This window comes from Mastigoproctus giganteus, chromosome 2 (assembly GCF_048544385.1).
Source record: "Mastigoproctus giganteus isolate SK-2022 chromosome 2, ASM4854438v1, whole genome shotgun sequence".
Lineage (NCBI taxonomy): Eukaryota > Metazoa > Arthropoda > Arachnida > Uropygi > Thelyphonidae > Mastigoproctus > Mastigoproctus giganteus.
Genome location: NC_143576.1, coordinates 211,829,632 through 211,845,258, shown reverse-complemented (window position 1 = coordinate 211,845,258; position 15,627 = coordinate 211,829,632). Strand labels below are relative to the sequence as shown.

General features: G+C 37.6%; 1 protein-coding gene across 1 annotated transcript in view; it reads right to left on the bottom strand.

The window, feature by feature from the left end:
- Positions 1-15,627, bottom strand: part of ast (single-strand DNA endonuclease protein asteroid) — a 97,107-nt gene that overhangs the window by 19,067 nt on the left and 62,413 nt on the right. The window contains exons 7-9 of the mRNA XM_090390156.1: positions 7,691-7,762; positions 4,413-4,490; positions 1,177-1,257 (exon numbers count right to left, since the gene is read on the bottom strand). Of these exons, the coding sequence (XP_090246282.1) occupies positions 1,177-1,257; positions 4,413-4,490; positions 7,691-7,762 (231 nt within the window). The remainder of the gene's footprint in view (positions 1-1,176; positions 1,258-4,412; positions 4,491-7,690; positions 7,763-15,627) is intronic.

Below are 15,627 nucleotides of genomic sequence, written 5' to 3'. Positions count from 1 at the left end.
ATCATTGCTGACCAGGTACACCCTTTCATGGTAACAGTCTTCCCCTCTGGCGGTGCCGTCTTTCAGCAGGATAATGAGCCATGCCACACCGCCCGGATTGTTCGAGACTGGTTCGCGGAACATGAGGAAGACTTCAGGTATTGTTCTGGCCTCCAAATACCCCAGACGTCAATCCCATCGAGCATCTGTGGTTTGTGTTGAAACAGCAACTCCGATCTGCAGCGTCTCAACCACGGACTTTACAGGAGTTAAAGGATCTGCTGGTTACGTGTTGGTACCAGATACCATAAGACACATTTAGAAATCCTGTAGTGTCCATGCCTCGCCAGGTACGAACTGTTTTGGCTGGAAGCAGAGGACCAACATCATATTAGGTTAGGTGGTCATAATGTTTTGGCTCATCGGTGTAGATTCTAACACCTTTCGTGTTTGAAGTTTTCATCAAAATATATATATATATATATAATTTCATTTCTTATTTAATTCCAAGTTTATCGTATGTAGTGGTGAAAAGGTTTGTTTGTTTTTTTTTTAATGAATTATCTCATTCATAACAGAAACATGGCCAGTTTGCTATAGCACATTAAGCATCCTTTAGGCTTGATGAGAAGAGTTCCAAAACGTCGCTAATACACATGCATGGGTTATTAGCTATAATTATGTAGCAATGACACAGTTTTTTTTTTGGTGACTTAAGCATACGGCTCAATTATGTAACATTTATTATTTAGGTGTGTGTAAGCGTCAAAGCAAATAAGGCTATGAGGTATTAGTGACTATAATGGAGCGCATTCTTCGGCCAGCTTGTTATTTGCTTGATAAACTCGAGTTTTCTGGGAGAAAAAAAAAAAAAAAAACACGAAACCTTCGCCTAAAACTAAGTGACTTAGTTTTGTTGTGAAAAAATAAATAAATAAATAATATCCCATAAAATATTCCTCGCGCTTGTTTTGGTTGATTTTCGTTTTAAGTCTCGTGACTATTTAAAAAAAAAAAAAAATTAGCCGCACAGACAGTTATATTACTAGGAACTAATTACAAAACAAATGTAATTCTCAATCTTTGCATTTGGAGAAAATGTCTACCTACGTTACTGTCAAAAAAAAAAAAATGGATGATAAAACAAAAGTGCAGTACATACTAAAAAAAAAAAAAATCCTAGGCGTATTCACATACCTCACTCCGATATATTAGTTTCCATGAACCATCCACATACTTCCTTAGCTCCAGGAATGGATCGGACAGCCCAAAGAAATCCTGTAATAATCAAATAAGAAATTCACTTTTCATATAGTTTTCCCTATGTTAACTAAATTCATTTTTATTCAAGTGAAACGCTTACACATTTTTTAATACGTTATTTACAGAATTGTATTAATAAGTATAAATTGAATTAACACTAAATATTAGTATTAAAATTAATTAGAATTAAAGTAAAATTTTAATTAAATTAAATTAAAATTAAATTAATATCAACTAAGGAGCTTCGCCCCCTACTCCGTTGCCCTCGCTTCTTTTGGTAAAATAAAATACTTACCGAACTTTCGACTCTGTGTGTGTCTCTTCCTCAGCTACGAATACATAAATACGTTACTATATTTATATAATATCGGTGTAGATACACCATAAACAACTCTTAAAGAAAACTACGATCGTAGTGTGAAAGGCATCATTTCATCTGTATTGTGCTCATCCTTCAAAATGAGTTACCATGTATTGCACTACCACGAATAAGTAACGCTTCACTAATTGAGAAGACTATTGTCACTTATTCTCGGTGGGCACCACCACCCATACGGCACCGTTTCAAAGCTAGTTGGCGTTTCATCGGTGGGTGTCTATGGTGTATCTATACCTTTATTATATAGATATAGAATCTTAAACTCTTAAAATATTATGCCTTGTTCCATTTAGTTTATTTAAATAAATATGTTACATATGGAAATCAAGAATGGTACCGCCTGGCCAGGTTAGATAAAAATAGTGCGTGACCACGCTTAAACAGAAGCTTGTTTTACCACAGTAAAACAAGCTTCTGTTACGTAATTTTGTATTTACCACATAACCCGCATCTCTCTTCTCCCATTGGTTGAATAAATATTATTAGGAGGATTTGGTTGGTTGTTTAAGGATTTTATGGCGCATTAGCGTCTAAGGCTATAATGCGCCAAGTCAATCATTAGGAGGAAAATTATTTTAATACATATATAGAAAGGTATATTAGAAGAATTTACATTTACTAACAATTCTGATTAACTTTTTTTTTCTTTATTACTGTTATGTTTTTGTGTTTTTTTTTTTTTTTTTTTTTTTGGCTGGAAAATGTCAGTCTAATTAACATTTCAATTGACTGGAAAGATCACTTCAGACTGGAATCTACAGAGTGAAAAAATCTATCAAGTTGTGCTCCTCCCTAACCTTCCGTGGGCTACAATTATGGTTAAATGTGATAGTTATTTCAGTTAGTTGGGTAAGCATTCGCTGACAACTTCATGCTATCCACACCTAAAGTTATGCTGAATATAATCAGATATACACTGGTGGTTCGAAATGAGACAAGACAGTAGGTTCTACGGCAGTCTTACCTGCTTTCACTGTTTCTGCTTCTCTATCAAGAGAGTTCAGCAATTTCTCTGCAGAACGTTTTGCCATCTACTTAGCTCACCTAGATTCTCAAACCAGCGCACAGTATATCATCTATACCGATTCTTTAAGTTCTATCAACTCAATGTAGAATGAAACCCCTGCTGAAACAAATCAGATCTAAACTGATCCAGATACAAAACAAACAACATACAGTGATATTCTACTGTATCTCAGCTCAAGAAATTGTTCTCCATACTGGACACTTGTTATGACAAACCAGAGTTCCCGCTGTACAAGATGTCAATACATTTTTACTACACCACATTTCTGTTCTATCTCAGTTACGAGTACAACACCGCTGTGTTCTCGCTTTGTTTTATTTGTTCTTGTTTCCCCATATGAAAGCTGAACAAGAGGTTCTAGGACAGGAAATTTGAAACACTTTTACAGTGAATCAAAGCTACAGATGCGACACTAAGGGGCATTTCAAAAAATAAAAAACCCAAAGTTTGCAAGAGGTGCATCGAAGCAAATCCAAGGCATTCTGAAAGAAAATATCACCACAATGGCTCTCTGTTCAAGAGAATTCCAAAAATCCAGAGGAAAAAATGTACTTCATGGAATTCTGTGAAATATTCTCACCCATCTTGGAAGTGTATTATTATAAAACTCAATTATATTGAGTTTGAAATGTTCTTTTGTTGTTGTTGTTATTTGGTTTTTAGGAGCATTAGCAACTAAGGCCATATTGCTCCGGGGATAAGCGGTGGTCATTCCCTGACCTTTCCGCATCCTCCGTATTTGGTGGTCACGGGCGCGAACCCCGGTCTAATCAAGAAGCGTGTGCTACGCACTGCCACTCGTGCCCACCTGGCTACGGAGGCGCCAAATGTTCTTTTCTTTTCATGAATAAATGAAAAGAAAAGAACATTTCAAAAGAACATCATGACTACCCAAAATTGAGTCCAATTCTGCATAATTCAGGTTATTAATAAGGCGTATGGTTACCCCCAGTACTAACAGCCAAAGAACACTCACAATCAGTCCTCCACAAGAGCAAATCTTAGTGCGTGGATGGAAGGTTCTGAGAGGAGATCGACAATTTCGTCTCCATTTCGTTTCCCAAAACCATTCGAGATGTTTAATCTGATTCATATTCGGAGATCTCGTTGGCCATTCCATCCAAAGAATATCTTCATTTTGAAGGAATTCACCTACGACTGTAGTTCCTTTCCTGAAGAGGCGCCTCCGTAGCCAGGTGGGAAGGAGCAGCAGCGCGTAGCACACGATTCTTGATTAGACTGGGGTTCGAGCCCGTCACCACCAAATACGGAGGATGCGGAAAGGTCAGGGAATTACCACCGCATATTCCCGGAGCAATATGGCCTTAGTTGCTAATGCTCCTAAAAACCAAATAACAAACAAAGAAACAAACAAACCTTTTCTGAAGCTAGGGGGTTTTCTCGACGTTGTAGCCAGATGGTTCTTGGCCGATCTGGACCTCTTTTAGAGAAATATTTGTTTGATGTCGTTGGCATAACCTTGAAATTACCATTCTTGACATGTTTAAAGTCTAGTCATCTCAGCTTGCGACTGCCTTCCAATAGCTATTCACTACTCGGAATCTTCCAATCGTCTTGTACCGTTATATTGGGATTTATCGTGTTATATTTCATCAGTACGTCTCGAAATTCATGCAAAATTTTCCGCAGTTATGTATAAAAAAATAAATTTGATTGTAATTTTTAATTTTTGGACACCAGTGAGTTATTTTATTCATATTGCTTTTTTTCATATTGCTTTAAAAAATTTAGACTTTTTCATACCTTCTTATCCAGAGCTGCAGCTTTGAAGCTCAAGTTGATTACGAGATTCTCTTCATGAACAATTTCTTCTGCTGCGATCTTCAATGAAAAATCCCCAAAAAAAAAAATTGATGCGTGAAGACATTATTCATTCAAAAGCAACTAATATTCTGCCAAATGAAATAAAATATACAGTGGAATCATTGCTAACACTATCGATATTATCTCTAGTTCCGTTATTTGCCGCTATGCTCTGACAGCGCCCAATTTCACCTTTTCAAACGCGATACTGCAATTATTTATTTTTATTATACCCTTCTTATTAATTTATTATTTATTAGTATTTTTGGTTGCATTTATTTTGTCACGCATGCATGTATTTTTTATCTCATTTTGCACATATTGCATTTTATATAACCTTCTTGGTGTAAAACGTTCTTGTGCTTATGTGATGTATAATTCTGTATGTAGGAATCTAGGGGTGTGAAAGCTTTTTTTTGGCGGGGAGAAGGGATATGATAAAAATCTAATTCAGCGTTGGAGAGAGAGACTGGCTTCCCAATTAATAAAATTAAGATACCAATTAAACGCAGATTAATACGCAGTTACATGAGAACGCGACATATGTAATGCTTGGTTCCCCCTTATTCCTTTGAGACTATATTTTGTGTTTTAAAATTGTGAACCAATAATTGCGATCACCTAGAATTTGAAGACCCTCACAGGGAAGGTTGCGCCCAGGATTGCCATCTCACGAAAGCCTAGTCGCAGGGGGAAGAGGAGGGGAAGAATGAGGGCCATTTGACTTATGCCTCAAGCTAAAAAGGCCTCCAATGGTTTTTCAAATAGAAATTTGCTAGATGAAAAAAAAATTCCAACTTTTTATAGGAAACATATAAAGAATATTTGATCTTAATTTTTATTACAAGCATTTTTGTTATCTTACACTCTCCCGGTTCCATTTATATTCGGTTAGCCTAGACTGTACAGTGTACTACACTGGCATAAAGATTAAAAGTAAACTATACCACAAACATTGGCGAAACCACAAAGTATATGGAGGTAGCAAGATGTCACAAATCATAAAGCACTTTTGATGACCAATTAAACTCAATTCATCAGCAAACCCAAGAAAATTATACGTGTTTGTCGCTGTGATGTACAGTGTAATTTTTTAGTTCTCAGATAAAGATTTCTCTGGAAGTTTATTAAAAATGAAGCTGTTAATTAAAATGGCATTATTTATACCAATAACGTATCATCCTATGGGATGGGTGGTGTTCTGCAACAGGGCTTTAAACTCAGAGGGTGCTGAAAAGGAAACCTTCCTTTTGTTACACCAGAACAGCTGGTGCAATGAGTTTTCAGCTGGCACTGACTGTAACGTTCTGGTATGAGAAGTGTTCAAGGAAATACAATTATAAAGGATGAAGGGAAGGGTTTAATTTTTTTAAAGGAGATTATAATGGTCTTCGATACCATCAAATCAAGCGGAGTATCTGAAATTCCTAACGGATACATACACTAAATGGAGGACGTGTGAGAAAATAGTTCTACAGAGTGTCTCAAAAGTCTGGAACTATAGAAAGTCGGTTAAAATTAATACAGAATTAAAATTAATTGTCTGTTCTTTTAGTTTTGAGTTTCTGTAAATGATGATGTCAAGTTTACAAAGGTTTGTAGAGATTATTCTTACTTGATAGAAACCCAGTAACACAGAGCAGTTGAAAAATGAAAAGTGCCTCTCTAGCAAACAAACAATGTTCAGGTCGTCACAGAAACTCTGAAGAATCTTGGAATCGTAATGCCGAAATTTTATGCGAGTCCTAAAAAGTCACCGAGGCGTGCTAGTTCGGAACTTCGAATACCAGAAGTACTATCCAAGATGTCATTATTTCACATTCTGAAGAACAAAAAATTTAACCCATATAAACTGCAGATATTGCAAAACCTCGTGGAAAATGATCTTGACCGGCGATTGGAAATGTGTGAATGGTTTCGCGACAACTTTATTACATGGTGTGCTGTTTTCGGATGAAGCAAATTTGTATATAAATGAAAAAGCTACCAAACAGCCACAGAAACTGGTAGAGAAGATAACCTACATTGGTTTTCCGAAAACAAAAAGTAAGAAATCTTTTAGACATCACACCATTAGAGAATAATGGTGTGTTGTTGTGTAGCATTTGTGATACAAAAGGCATTGGTCCATTCACTTTACTGGCACTGCGTGAAGAAAGCAATTTATAAATGCTTGGAGACAAATTGATGCCAGAGGTTGACATCCTTGGAGGCAAACCAGAATGGTTCACGCAAGACGGTGCTCTACCACACTACACTCTAAATGGAATATTTTCAGGATGATAGATGGGTAGGAGGGGGACTAGTAGAGCGGGCTCCAAATCACCTGATTTAAATCCACTTCACTTGACTTTTTGTAGATACGCTCAGTTGCAAATTTACAAACTGAACATTTCTAATACAAATCATCTTCAAAAAAAAATTGAAGAAGTCTGCAAATCCATTACAGCCAACATGCTGCGAATGGTTCAAAGCAACATGAAGTTTCGAATGAAAACGTGTGTCGAGACAAAGGGCGGACATACAGAGCCAATTTTTGTCTTGCTGTATAAGCTTGCTGGTCTGCGTGCGTAGCACAGTGGTATCGTCACCACGTTACAATAAGCTTGCTTTCTTCCATCATATGCCACTACTAATACTAATACTAAGACTGCAAATAAACCTGGAATCCTAACGGTTCCAGACTTTTCGTATACCCTGTAGATGTTGCTCACCTTTTCAGTAAGGATATCGACTTCGTTGAAAGGACACAAAATGTGGGCAACAAGAGCTCTTGGTACTTCAAAAAAAAAGTACCAAGTTTGATAAACAGGCAAATTTTGGAAAATTTAATTTTCTCTTTCTAGAATGACGGAAATAAGGGGATATATTCAAATTAAGGAAAAATAATTGTAGACCGAATATGAGAAAATTTGGCTTTAGTTAAAGCGTAATCAACTGTTGGAACAAGTTACTAGCTAACCGTGCAGGGGAAGAGAATTTATATAATATATAAAGAGGAATAAAATAAATACAGAGGAGGTAGATAAAAAATGACACTAGGTGGATATTCTATTTCATATAATTTTTATTTTATGTATATATTTATTTAATTTTTTTATGGCAGATGACCTAAGGGGTATGGTTTTTTTTGCATTGTTCTGCCATTTTAATGTTAATATTAACACTAATCGGAGAATAATTATTTACATACATGACTGTAATGTATTTATACTTACTGAAATGGTGCTTTTTAAATTATCGTTGTTTTCTGAAATGAGGCAAGAAGTAAACGGTGAGCCAGACACTATCTAGAATAATACAAGAATCATTATATTAAAAAAATTCAATAAAAATAGCATAATAAGTTCTATTAGATGAATTGTATATTAGTTTCAAAAACAAAAGGAACAAGCATAACTTTCTGAAAGGAAAATAGATTGGTATATCAAGCTTTGACAAATACCATAATGCTATAACGCGAACGTAGTCAAAAGGACGTGATAATTCATTACAAAAATATTTTCTGAGACATTTGCTTAAGACATACCATATTGCTTCCAACTTTGTTATTATTATTTTTTTGTTTTTGTTTTTGATTTTCTTTGATGTTCTTATTAGTAAAATTCGTCAGAAGCTGGATAGTTCAGTTCCTCTTCAAAAGATGATTCCAGCGTCATCTTTTTGCTCTCTCAATTTTTTAAATCAATTTTATCGATGCTAAAACCTCTAAAATATATTAAGGGGCAAATTGTCATGAGCAACTGGATCAATTATACAGAATTAGAAATAAAACGATATAAATATCATTTTAGACGAATTGAATAATTATTTCCTAAACAGAAATCACACAGGTAAAAGTTGTACCTCTCACCTGCAACAGAATATAAAAGCTATCCAAAGCTCGAATTAATATAATTGAGTGAGTGCCAATATTGCAAATCATGGTTTATCTTGTGAAGTATATTCATTCTATAAGCTTTTCTGGTGGGGGAGAAGAGTTTTTCAACATCAATTTTTAATTAATTTAGAATGACTCTTGTTTTAGCTAGGAATATCCATTGTAGATAACTGAATTATTTATATTAAATTATAAAGGATAAGTAATGTCTCTACTGTCTTCGGAGTTGGCACAGTGATTATAATCGTTGTTTTCTTCCACATCGTTTATAAAAGCTTGGATTCGAATCTCATTTCGTGGGAAGACTTTATGGACTTTTACACTGTAGCGAGTTATTTGGTCTCGGGAGAGAGTTTTTGGTTTTTCATCCGGCAATTATAGATATGATATACTGATACCCCGTGGCCTTAATTTCACTCAGCACAAATTCCATGTCTTTACAATGGTATCTTCTACTGTGAGATTACACAATGATGCACCCTCACTGGTAGCAAGTGGTTGTGATCATCGTTGTTCCATACTGGGTGGAAAAGGCCTGGGTTCGAATTCAGTCAATGATGCGAAGAATTTTTATCGGCTTTTTTACAACGTGGCTCAATTAGTCGGTCTCAAGTGAGAATTGCATGGTTTTTCCTCCCGGAAACTCAGGCTCTTCGTCCAACAAATAGAAAACTGACCAAAGAATACACGTATAAGCAATTGCAGACTCAATATACTGAGGCCTCGTAGCCTTGGTTGCTTTGGCGCTTAACACACCACCACTGTACGTGATCCTAAGCTTCTGTTCTGGAAGTAAATATTCTTGATAAGAGTACAATGTTTATCCCAGGATAATCCTCCATGACTCTCAATCAAAAGTTTCATATAGGATTTCTTTTGATATTGTGTGCTGCTTTCCCAGGATTTTGTTTTGTTTACCATCACTATTATTTAAAAGTTATGTTGCAACAGATTAGTAACGCATATAAGTGCTACTGGTGCTATGCATCTGCAGATTTATCGCTAACTGGCATTAAATCCATGAATAAGTGAGGTCTTAACTAGTTCTGGTTGTCGGTAGGCCCGAAAGCATCTTCCTCTTTGAGTACCAAATGTTTTATAAGGTATGATTTTTATTTTTCTTCTCTGAGAAAGGGGTCTAGGTGATCAATTATTTTATTTATTTTTTTATATTAGAACTAGGACTATGAATAGGACTATTTTTCGTAGGAAACTTAAATTTGGGATGGTTTGACAATATAAAATTTCATGCAAATCCGTTCTTCAGGAGTCAAGTTATCACAAGCGGATGCACGGATACGACGGACGGACATGGGGAAACAATTGGTGCTTTATGCAAATATACGGTATGTAAACGGACTTAAAAATAGTTTTTGTTGTAATCCCAGTGTCCTAGATTCCTGTAATCCTCTCAACAATATAAAAAAGGAGATGAATACGATTTTGTTATTTTTGCAAAAAATGATTTTATATGGTCACTTTTTTCCTCAGTAATTTGTTTGTTTTGAATTAAAATTTAAGCGATGTTTGCATAATAAAACTTGTTTATTCATAAATTAAACACTATGAAAACAGTAAACAAATAAACATTTTTTTTTTTTTTTCAATTTTTGTTTTCGTATTAACCGAGGAAAACACTAAGATGCGGTTCAAACTTGAAGATCGTTCTTTCGGTAGGACTTAAAATAACATCAATTTTAAGTTGGTAATACGGCAGTATTATTTTATCAGTGCTAACTTATCAACATATAATTGACAAATCATGAAATTCATAAACGAGATACATCATTTATACGAAGAGAATTTGAAATGGCAGTGGTGTAGTGTTAAAATTTTCTGTATTTAATGTACAGTATAGCGTAGTCCTTGAGATTGTCACAGACATTCTCTCAGATTTGCCACACAAGCTGTACTTGCTATCTGGCAGTCTAAAACGCTAATGAAACTGATATTCGGGTGACACTCAAGTCAAGTGGACCCAATTTCGGAGACGTCAGGACGGTCTGTGACAGCCAAATCCTCTGCTTGCACCTTCACGATAGTGGGACTGTTAGCAATCCTGGGTATAACCTCCATGCTCAAGCACATGGTGGTGACCACCCAGGTGTGAACCAACGTAAGCAGGGGTCGAGGTGTGGCGCCCACACAACACCACACGGAAGAATGCTGCCCCTCTGTATTACATGGCAGTACTAGGTGGTAGATGACTCTCATCAACAGGTGCAATACCACCACTTTGCTTATTGGAGGGTTGAAGTGGTGGAACCCATATTTAGTCTCCAGAGCTAAGTTCTTGTCAACCCTTCCCCCATCTCTTCCCTCATGCAGTATGATTGATGACTTTTGAGGTTATGATGAACATCGTGGCGAGATCCAATCTTCCTTACATTTCGAGGGTACAGCTCTAAAACGGTGTTCGCAGGCCGGCCGCTAGTTAGTACACTGGACCGAACCTATTGGTAACTGTCTAGGAAGCTTCCGGATCAGCTAGTGTATAATCTTGCTAGTGTATAATCTATTTTGCCAGATAGTGAGTGGAGGGAGTCCGAGTAGTGCGTATGCGGGGGACATTGTCGAGGCCACGTTATGTCAAGGATCTGGGTATATTCTTACCACGTGTACGCCATATCCAAAAATTTCATTACTTCATACAGCATGTCCCACCCACTTTTTCTTACTATTGAATAACACTATGAATTGTCAAACTAATAAAGTAAGCTTATCTGCGAAAAGATCTAAACCTCCCAAACATTTCCTAATTCATTTCACAAATATACGTGGTCTGAATTCTAATCTCAACGATGTCCATTTCCACTTGCAGTCTGCCAAACCTCATGTACTTTTTCTGACAGAATCTCAGTTATCGGTTGATTCAACTACTGCTCATCTCATATGCCCAAATTATTCGCAGTATGATTCCTTTCGCCTCAAAGGTGGTACTTGTGCATATGTCCGTTCTGATATTCCCTGTCAGAGACTTGGTAAATTTGAATCTCCTCTTTTCGATCTTCTCTGGCTTAAAATCTCTCTACCTGATTGTGTAAAATTCATCTGTTGTCTCTCTACCATTCTCCCAACTGCACTAATCACTTGGAGCTCTTTGACTTCCTCTCTTTGCAACTTGACTTTCTCCAGGCCGACTTTCCTAACAGTGAGGTAATTTTCCTTGGTGATTTTAATGTTCACAACTCCAGCTGGCTTCCGTTTTCTAGTCACAGTGACCCAGCTGGTCGAGATGCTGAGCCTTTGGCAATTACTAATGACTTTGACAGATTGTTCATTTACCTACAAGAATACCGGACAATCCTAACCATACAGCCAACACACTTGATCTTTTTCTTACAAACAGCCCTTCTAAGTATACGGTCGAAGTGAGAGGTCCTTTAGGCACCTCAGATCACAACTTGGTGATTGTCTCTACTCCAATGAAGCCTTTATCTCATGGCTATTCCCAACATCGTGTTGTTTGGCATTACAAGAATGCAAAATGGGATTACCTGCGAGATTTCTTTTCTTCTTTTCCTTGGTCGGATTACTGTTTCAAAACTTCTGATGTCAACGTTTGCTCAGATCGTGTCAGTGAAATTATTCTTGCAGGAATGGAATCCTTTATCCCACACTCCACTTTAAAATCTCGCCTTTATCTAAACCTTGGTTTTCCAAAAAATATGCTAAGGCTGATCAAGAGAAGAACGTTGCATATCGTTATTGGTTTGTTTCTAATTCTTCAGTTTCATTTTCTGCCTACATCAAAGCTCGCAACAATTGTAAAGCAGTTATTAATCAGCCCAAACTAGAGTTTGAACAGGCTAAGAGTAGAAAACTTGCTTCTTGCCCTAATGGTAGCCGAGCATTCTGGTCTCTTGCCAGAGCTATTGGCCGCAACTTTTGCCCATCTCTGATCCCACCTCTGTCCAAACCAGATGGTTCTGTTGTCACTTCAGCCAAGGATAAAGGTGATCTGCTAGCATCCCATTTTTCTTCCGACTCATGTGTTAATAATCTTGGTAAAACACCTCCCACCGTTCCCAACACGCTCCATTCAATGCCTCCTGTGGTCTTCCGTCAAAAGGATGTCAGAAGGATTTTGACGAACCTTGATGCTAAGAATGCTCCAGGTCCTGATGGTATTTCTCCACTTGTTCTCAAAACCTGTGCTCCTGAATTTACTCTTATTCTTTGCCGCCTTTTTTCACTTTCTTATTCCAAAGGTGTTTTTACTTCTGCTTGGAAATTTGCTCATATCCAGCCAGTTCCTAAAAAGGGTGACAAATCCCTCCCATCCAATTATCGTCCCATTGCAATTACTTCTACTCTTTCTAAAGTAATGAAGAAATCAATTAACCGCCAACTCTTAAACTACCTAGAAACCTTCCGTCTGATCAACGATCGCCAGTATGGATTCCGTCGGTGTCGATCCACTGGTGATATTCTGGCTTATGTTACCCATTTATGGACTAATTCAATGGAAAAGTTCGGTGAAACCAAGCATTTGCTCTTGACATCTCAAAGGCTTTCGATTGTGTTTGGCATAAAGGTCTTCTAAACAGGCTTCCATCTTATGGTTTGTCAACTGTTTTTTTATAATTGGTTATCCAGTTTTGTCTCTGACTGCTCACTGAGGGTGATGGTAGATGGCTCTCTGTCTTCTAACTTCTCCACTAATGCCGGTTTCCCCAAGGTTCAGTTCTTTCCCCCACTCTTTTCCTCTTGTATATTAATGACCTTCTTCCATTGACTAGAAATCCTATCCATAGTTTTGCCGATGACTGCACATTGCATTTCACTTTCCATTTTGAGAAACCTCGCCCTGCTCAATCAGTTTCAACTTCTGGAATATCCGCTACCAATTCCTTAAATGCCGATCTCCCAGTAATTCTCCAGTGGGGCAAAGACAACTTAGTTGATTTCAATCCTTCTAAAACTCAGTCTTGTCTTGTATCTCGCAAAAAGGATTCTTCTGCTCCTATGCTTATCTTTGATGACACTCCAATTTCTAGGTAAAATGATATATCTCTTTTGGGGATTACCCTGACTTCTAACCTCTCTTGGCACAAGCACATTACAAATATTACTTCCTCTGCATCTAAAAAACTCGGTTTCTCTTACGCTCTCGGCGTTACTTTTCTGTCAAACAGCTGTTAACTCTGTATAAATCGCAAATCCGCCCTACCATGTACTATTGTTCCAACATCTGGTGTGATGTTCCCAAAACCTCTCTCAGGCTTCTAGATTCCGTTCAGAAGAGGGCAGTTAGGTTAATTAATGATTTATCTCTAACAGAGTCTCTCCAGTCGCTGTCTCATAGACGTACTGTTTCTGCTGCATACCAATGTGAACAAATATCTTCTTTCGTCTTCTCAACTTCCAACCCAAGCACGGTACTAAGTACTATAGGTTCTAATGCCTCTCGTGTTTGGGGTTTACATAAAAAATAATAATAAAATAAAAATAACACTTCAAATAGTAACCACCAAGTGTTTTGCAATTTCAGTAATGTCTTTTTTTTTTTAAATGACACGCCCTAAAGTAAATAATCAGTTGTGTGAATGAGGAAAGATGGACACGGTCACCGCGCAGTCATCCAATATTTGGGAGAAAAAAGGGACTACCGTCAACGGCAATTCATGAAGAAATGGTTACAACGTTAGGGGGAGGATGGCCCTTCCTCTTCCATGGTTAAAAAGTGATCAGCTGAATTTTAACGAGGAAGGGAGCGCCTGGAAGATGACCCACGCAGTGGAAGACCTGCAATGTTCATCACTCCAGAAGTTGTTGACAGTGTGCATGATCTGGCGATGAGTGATGAACGAGTGACAGTTCGGTACATTGCCATCGTCTTGGGCATCTCATCTACATACCACATAATAATAGGGGTGCTCGCTATGAAAAATATGTCAGCACGATGGGTCCCAAAGTTGTTGACAGCAGATCAAACATGCACAACAATTGTCAAGTAAAGTGAATATTTGCATCGTTTTCAAGCAGATGCAGAAAATTTCCTTGCAAGGTTTGTAACTATGGATGAGACGTGGGTCCATCGCTTTCACACAGACACAAAGGAGCGGCCGAAACACGGTTCTTCTCATTCCTCCAAATAAAGCCAAGTAGATTCTTTCTACAGGCAAGATATGGCATCGGTTTTTTTTGGATGTTGATGAAGTGTTGCTAGTGGATTACATTCAAAAAGGCCAGAGAGTGACAGGGGCATATTACGCAGACCTGTCAGGCGATTGCGTGAAAACATGAAAGACAAATGATAAGGAAAACTCAGCAAAGGGGCCTTGTTTCACCAGAACAACGCACCAGCTTATACAAGTCTGCCATTGCCATGGCTGCACTGCTTGAGTGAGGCTTTGAAATCTTGGACCATCCCCCATATTCATCAGATCTAGCATCATTAGGCTTTTACCTATTTACTAATTTGAAAAAATACCCGGCTGGCATCCAGTTTTCCTTAACAATGACATCACTGCTGCAGCGGAATCATTCCTGAAGGCCCAAGAGTAAACGTTCTTTGCAGTTAGAATCCTGGAATCTGGCGATGCGGTTCAAACTTAAAGATCGCATTGCAGCATCAGTGATAAAAGTGTATTGACTCCAAAGGGAACTATGTTGAAAAGTACCGTGTTACCAGACCTCTTAAATAAATATCCCGTTGTTTTTTACCATTTTTCAAAGGTACGCTATTTTTTTAAAAGTTTTTCGTAGATTCCGCAAATGATTCCGATGGACTGTTTCAACTGTTTCTTTAGATCCAGGAAGAGAAATGAACTGGAAAGACTGAAACCTTGAGCAATACGGAAAATCGAAGACTTTGACCGGCATACCCTTCCAGAAATTGCGTGGTCACATTATCGATTAGTCATCATGAGGCCACACCACATATTCAAGTATGCCAGATTTGCTACTGTAAATTTCCCACAACACTTAGTTTCCAAAACACACACACACACACACACACACACACACAATGGAAATGATGTAGGTTTTGTTCTGAAGGGAAGGAAGGGTATTGATGTACATCATTTTAGTGATGTCAAAGATCCGTGTTACTTTGCTGTTTAAGAGAAGAGGACAATAGCCTTAAAGACGACATCAAGTACAAATCGTTTGCAAACCTGAGATAGTCCTCACAATATAATAATATTAGAGTGAACTGTGGTATCTAAAATTTTCAAATCTCCAGCTCTAATCTGCACTACTCCAAAATATGTGGTGTGCGCTTCAGAGAGCGAACTACTTAAAGGTAAACTGCGGCTATTATCAATCCAC